Consider the following 6,394-nt stretch of genomic DNA (forward strand, 5'->3'; position numbering starts at 1 on the left):
ATTTTGATAGATTGCAAGTGGTATCAGAATTAAATATCTGTAGTTTTTATTAAAGAAATACAGAAATGTTTCTATTTATTTTGATCGATTGCAAGTGGTATCAGAATTAAATATCTGAAAAAAAGCACTAACCCTAAAAGAGATGAAGCATTAAAGATTCAAATTGACCTGTAATGGACTGTAGATGCCCACAGAACAGAGAGCAGGTGCGCGCTAATTAATTGCTATGATCTCACCAATGACAGAGCTTAACAGATCCTCCTGAATCAAGCAGCTGAAAATTAATCGCCTTTATTGGTGTATTCTCGACCCCATTGCTCATTTAGGAAAGTGGCAATCTGGCTGGCAAGGGTACTAGCACTCGGCTGTGGCTCACAGCAATACGCCCTCGTATATCAGCGCAGCGATTTTACGCGAACTCGCTTGATAATTCAGGGCCAATGTAACTGGATTCTTGAAAACCAAGCATTGAAATTACCAAATGGTACTATACACAAACTGCATGAACACGTAAATTGCCAATCTATAGGAATTATCTATTTGATTATCTGTAGATGTGGGAGATTTTATTTCGGAAAGACAAAGAACTTTCCGACAATGTATTCATGAGCACGTTTATGGCATCACAAATGGTAAAATGTTAACAGCCATTAGTGTGCATGTAGGCACTGCACACCAATTTGCCGCCCTTGAACACATTCCCCCCCCAAATTGAGAGGTGGGAATCTGGACAGATTAATATTACAACAAGAAACCAAATAGCTATTAACAGGAAAATCTACTCATCTGGACTGAATCAAGCATTCAGTTTTAAACCACTTTTATAACAAATAGTTGATATTACCCTCCCTAGCGGTAACCCCGAGTGTGACTCGGGGGTAGAAAAAAACTTGCTAAAAGTGGTAACCCCTAATCGCAGGGTAGGTAAAGCAGCGATAAATAAATGATAAATAAAGACTTACCTTATCTGCCGGCGTCCTCCTCTGTTCTGTTTCAGCGATCACATCTTCCTGCAGGCTCCTCTCTTCCCCCTGCAACAGCGTCTCTGTGTCTTGATGAGTCATCGGAGGAGTTTACTGGAGACGTCTGTGCATGTGCCGGGGGGCGTGGCCAGCGGGAAATTCAAATTTTTTGTTTTGGATTCAATACAAATAACTGTATTGAATCCAATACAAAGTAGCCAGTATCTTTCTGAGGGTTGGAGTGAGAGATACACTGTTACAGTGCACTGCCTACCCTGCCAATACATTTGATTACTGACCATCTTTTGACCATTTCCCTTGTTTCAAAATATATCACACCCAGGATGTTTATTAGTTTATGAGAAAAATCATAAAAACCTCAGATTTTTGTGTTTTTTATTTAAAGTTTATTATTAAATTTAAATTATTATTATTATGACATGATTTTGTGTTTCAAACTTTATTTTACTCAGATTCTTGTTTGGACATATTCTGGCGAGTTATGCCTAAGAATTACAGGCCTACAATGAAAAAAAATGTACCGCTTTTTGACATATAAATCCAGAAAAATGAACCGCTAGGGAGGTTAATACATACCTATTTGGTCCCATAATTAGGATACATGATTATCTGTATATACCATTATTACTAGACTTATGTCGCACTGTAATATATCGTAAATAACGATTACTATATTTTAAATGAACCACTAGACTTGCATTATTAGGTTAACTATGGTGACTGTATAACTATTCTTTCATATTACTGCATTTATAATGTTTACATTTATTTCTATATTGTGTTTGTTTCAATTCACTGCTGCTGTCAACCATTTCAATGTATAACCAAGTTGGTTAAACAATGAAATCACTATATACGTTCATTATATCTCAAAACGATTATCAGTATCTGCTTTAATGTTAAGTTGTCTATTGCTTTATGATATGTATCATCCTGGTAAAGAATACACCCTTACATTAATAGCATTTGTATATTATCACTATGTGTATATCCTCAAACTAGGTGTCCATATACGAGATATACAAACATGAAAAGTAAGTATGAGACATTGTTTTCAATATTTTTTGTCCATTGAATAGGTTTTTCAGACCCCTTCTGTGCTGCAGACTTACTACCTCAATCCATCCATCATCCTGCTAACCCTCCTCCCACCGACCGGCTCATGGGGACGGGAGCATTGGAGCCATTTCTCCGATGTAGCCTGAGCTGAACGAGAAGCTTTCTGGTTCTACCACCTCCCCATAGGTGCAACTTATCCTGGGACCAGGTATAGTACCACTGTTACTAGATTACCATTATATTGTTCTCCCTAGATGTTTGTTCCTTGTATCGATTCACTAAACCCTTTTGTATCGCCATAAGAGTGCCCCACATATATGCACCGCCTATTTAACAATTACCTACATGCAGTATACCGGTCATTATTACCTGTTGCATTACATACTGATATACCCTTATACTTTAAACTTGTGCACCTACTTGACAATTATTGATTACCAAGTAATACATATTTCCTTAGACTGATATCAATCTATCTCCCTCCTGGTTTTGATGAATAATAGCTTTTTAAACACGTTTTTACACACATAGAAACCTTTAAGCATCTGACCTTTGACCATTCTTTATAGACCTTTTTGTTTTTGGGATTGCTAGTCTACAAATAACTACACCTGACAGGTGGACTACATAGGCTACCCCTATTTTGATATAATCCTGGGACCAGGTAATTGCCAATACTATATTAAAGTTTTTTTTTGTTCCTTTTTTTTCTTATTCCTTTTACAAAAGACAGTATAGACTGTGTATACACAAATCAATGGTAATTACCCTATTACTTTTATTATATACAGCATTTAGGACACTGCATCTCTACTCAATATAGACCACCTACTGTGCAAGATTATCCATTTGGGATAATGTATTTTTTTTTTTAATATATATTTAGACTCTTCACTTACCCAAAACTTCATTTTTGCTAAACAAATCCGCCTGTTTATATATTACCACAACTAAAAGTTTATAATTAAGCAACTTTTTACAATATATTTCATACATATGGGCGATAAATGTATATTTAGTGGTTCTTGTTAAGCAAATGTCAATAGGATAGGGCAGCATGGTGGCTCAGGGGTTAGCACTCCGGCCTTTGCAGCGCTAGCTCCCAGGTTCGAATCCCAGACAGGACACTATCTGAAGAGTTTGCAGGTTCTCCCCGTGTCTGCGTGGGTTTCCTCCCACATCCCAAAAACATGCAGTTAGGGGAATTGGCTTCCCTCTAAAATTGACCTTAGACTACATTAATGACTGTGGTAGGGACATTAGATTGTAAGCTCCTTTGAGGGACAGTTAGTGACACCACTATGGAGTTTATATAGCGCCATCATATTGCGCAGCACTATACAAATACTGTATAATAATAATAACAATTTGATGACATTATATTCTGGAATTATTTTAAGTCTATACAATTTGTTTATTTGACAACTTATCGTGACTCAAGACTAACTTTAAAATCTCTTCATATTTTCTCATATTCCATTAATGTACCTAGATTGTATGTATTAAATCACACAAATACCCCTAAGGAAGCCCAAGAAGGGCAAAACGCATCGGGTAATAAAACCGCAGGCAACCAAATAATATTTTGTTCCTTCACTTCTTTGCGTCAGCGATTAGCCATCTCGCTATATTTGGATGTCAACAACAGAATATATACAACTATTGAAGTAGGTTATTGATGTCTAGCAAAAATATCCCTGGTTAATAATGGGACCAATGAAACAGAGGTCCTGCTCTGACTGTTCAGCCTATGTGGCAGTATACTATTGCATTATTGTGTCACCATTTGTAAAAAAACACTTTAAATTTGCCAAAAAAACCCTCTGTTCTCTCTTTTTTGCTTAATTTGTACATATAACCAGGGTTGGCAATAACCACACTAAAGGGAAAAATTAAGTCGTAGATACAGTTTACTCCACTAGTACTTGCTTTTACCTTTGCTGCTACATTTATGTAAAAGCGGTACATTTAAAGTATTAGTATTTTAAATTTCCCGCTTGGTTCCGCCTCTAAGCCACACACACTCGCAAGCAGATGCCTGGCATCTGCCAGGTTACACAGATGTGCAGCATCGCCAGGGGAAGAGGATGCGGGGCATCGATGGAGGGCGCCGCTGGAACCAGGCAGGACTTTTAAACTCCCTGGCAATTCCACCCTGAGTGCAGCTTGGGGTTACCACTTTCGGTATGTAAAATTTACCCCAAGCCACTCGGAATTACCACCAGGGAGGTTAAACAAGGTATTTTTACTTTAGTGCCTCATTATTGTCTATTTCCAGGGGTGATGTTTTCATAAGTATTAGCATGGTAAATTGTAATAGCATTCGTAATATTTGTTGTTTGACCTGCTTCGTCTTCAGTTCGAACAGTTGAATAGAACCTGCTGCTCTTAAGGAAACAAAGAGCAATGCAAAGGAGGGTAAACCCTGTCTGTAACTTGCCATGAACACTGCTAATATAAGCAAGAGATTTTGATGACCTATATTTGAGGTACATTTCAAATTTGGGAAAACACTGAAAACAGTAGACATCACTAGTAAAAATGGATAAAAAAAAAAATAAGGTGTGTAACCTAAAGTTAAGAAGTACCTAGGAAATGAGTCATGTGCTAGCTAATTGATTCTGTGGAAAAAATTGAAGTGGTGGAGGTGAAGTCAAACTAGAAGACTAGCAAATTATGACTGTGAAGCTCATTTACATCAGTTTTAGAACTACTGGTTAACAATCACTTTTGTACCTCGGTTTTCCTCTGCATTTTGCTGAGGTGGACCTTCTTTAATTTGGTGCAATCTTCTCAGCAATTCCTCTTTAGTAATCTCTCCTAAAGTGTCAATACAAAACAAATAAATAAACCAGTAATTAGCAGAGAATTCAAACACAAAAGAACATATGCTTTTTTTTTTTTTACTAAAATAAAAGTCAGATCATGTACCAAGCAACATACAAAGTTCTTCAATAAGTAACCGTATGTATTTAGCTCATGTAACAAGGGGACTTTAGTTGTGTGTGCTATTCTAGTTGGTTTAAATTAAACTTTGTTCTATATTGGTCCACAAATCTAATCTAGTTTATACCTATAAACTACCCTATTCTGCCCTACCTAGCCTTCCCATCCCCATTTACCCACCCACTCTTTTGTACGTTTATAGTCTAATGCAGTTCAACTGCATCTAAGTTGTTTCATTTAAAATAGTGGTAATGTACAGAACCAAAATTAGGAAAAAAAGTTGCTGTTCAAATATTTATGGACCTAACTGTATGTCTAAGTTTAGTGCAGGGCTATAGCTTATTTGTGTGTATAGTGCCGGGTTGTATGTTTGTTTGCAATAGTGCAGGACTATGTGTATGTTTGTATTTAAATCAAAAAATATGCTAGTTAGGATAACATTTTTATTTATATTTTAGTGAAAAGTGGCACCATTCACAATGCCAAAAAGTCGGTCAAGAAACACGATATAAAGTCTGCCGTTTATGAGCACTTTACATTATCAAGAGATAGGAAACATTACGTGTGCCAATGTACTCTTGAAGATAATGGTGAAAAATAATGTGATGCAAAAATTAGCAGTTTCAGTGGGTCTAACAAAAATGCACCTACAAGAGCATCAAATTTGAAAAGACACTTGCAGCATTTTCATTCTAAAGTGTTAATAGTTGTAAATGAGAAAGATATCAAATGAAAATGTTCCATCTACCTCTGGGATATAAAATGTTCAGAAATCTACTGGAGACCAAACACAACTAAGAAGATTCTGACAAAGTTAGTATAACAATGACACCAGAAAAATGCAAAAACCACATTATTGAAATGGTAGTAAAGAATAGTGTACCACTATCCTTTTCACAGCCAGCCTTTTTAGGCCTAAATGGAGAAATGGCTAAAAACCTTGGCGTTTCTCTGGAAATAGAAAGTATAAGGAAACTTATATTTAAAGAGGCAAAATGTAAAAAGGAAGAACTACGAAAACGGTCAGAAGGAAAATTTTGTCTTCATAAAAATGGATGCATGCACACGTCACAGAGTCAATTAACCACCCGGGCGTTTAGCCCGACCTTGGTTCGGGGTAAGCAAACTTGCTACAATCGTTTACCCCGAACTAAAGTCAGGGTGGCTAAATAGAAACAAGCGTTATATTGCAATCCAATTGTCATACAATCGGATTACAACTGAAAAAATATACTTACCCTGTCCCCGCAGCTCCTCCGGAGACGTCTTCTGTCTTCTTCATCCGGCGTGTGCAGTGACGATCTCCGGGGTTTCCCGGTAACGTCACTGCATGCGTCGGTGCGGGAAATTCAAATAACTTTGCATTGAACTCAATAAAAAAAAAAAAAAATCTTTATATAATTGTA

At 36.8% G+C, this 6,394-nt stretch overlaps 1 protein-coding gene across 5 annotated transcripts in view; it reads right to left on the minus strand.

The window, feature by feature from the left end:
* Positions 1 to 6,394, minus strand: part of LOC140342842 (E3 ubiquitin-protein ligase RNF12-A-like) — a 25,974-nt gene that overhangs the window by 11,927 nt on the left and 7,653 nt on the right. For all 5 annotated transcript variants that reach the window (XM_072429210.1, XM_072429213.1, XM_072429211.1 and 2 more), the window contains one exon: positions 4,779 to 4,862. In XM_072429210.1, the coding sequence (XP_072285311.1) occupies positions 4,779 to 4,862 (84 nt within the window). The remainder of the gene's footprint in view (positions 1 to 4,778; positions 4,863 to 6,394) is intronic.

The sequence above is a fragment of the Pyxicephalus adspersus genome, chromosome W (assembly GCF_032062135.1).
Source record: "Pyxicephalus adspersus chromosome W, UCB_Pads_2.0, whole genome shotgun sequence".
NCBI lineage: Eukaryota > Metazoa > Chordata > Amphibia > Anura > Pyxicephalidae > Pyxicephalus > Pyxicephalus adspersus.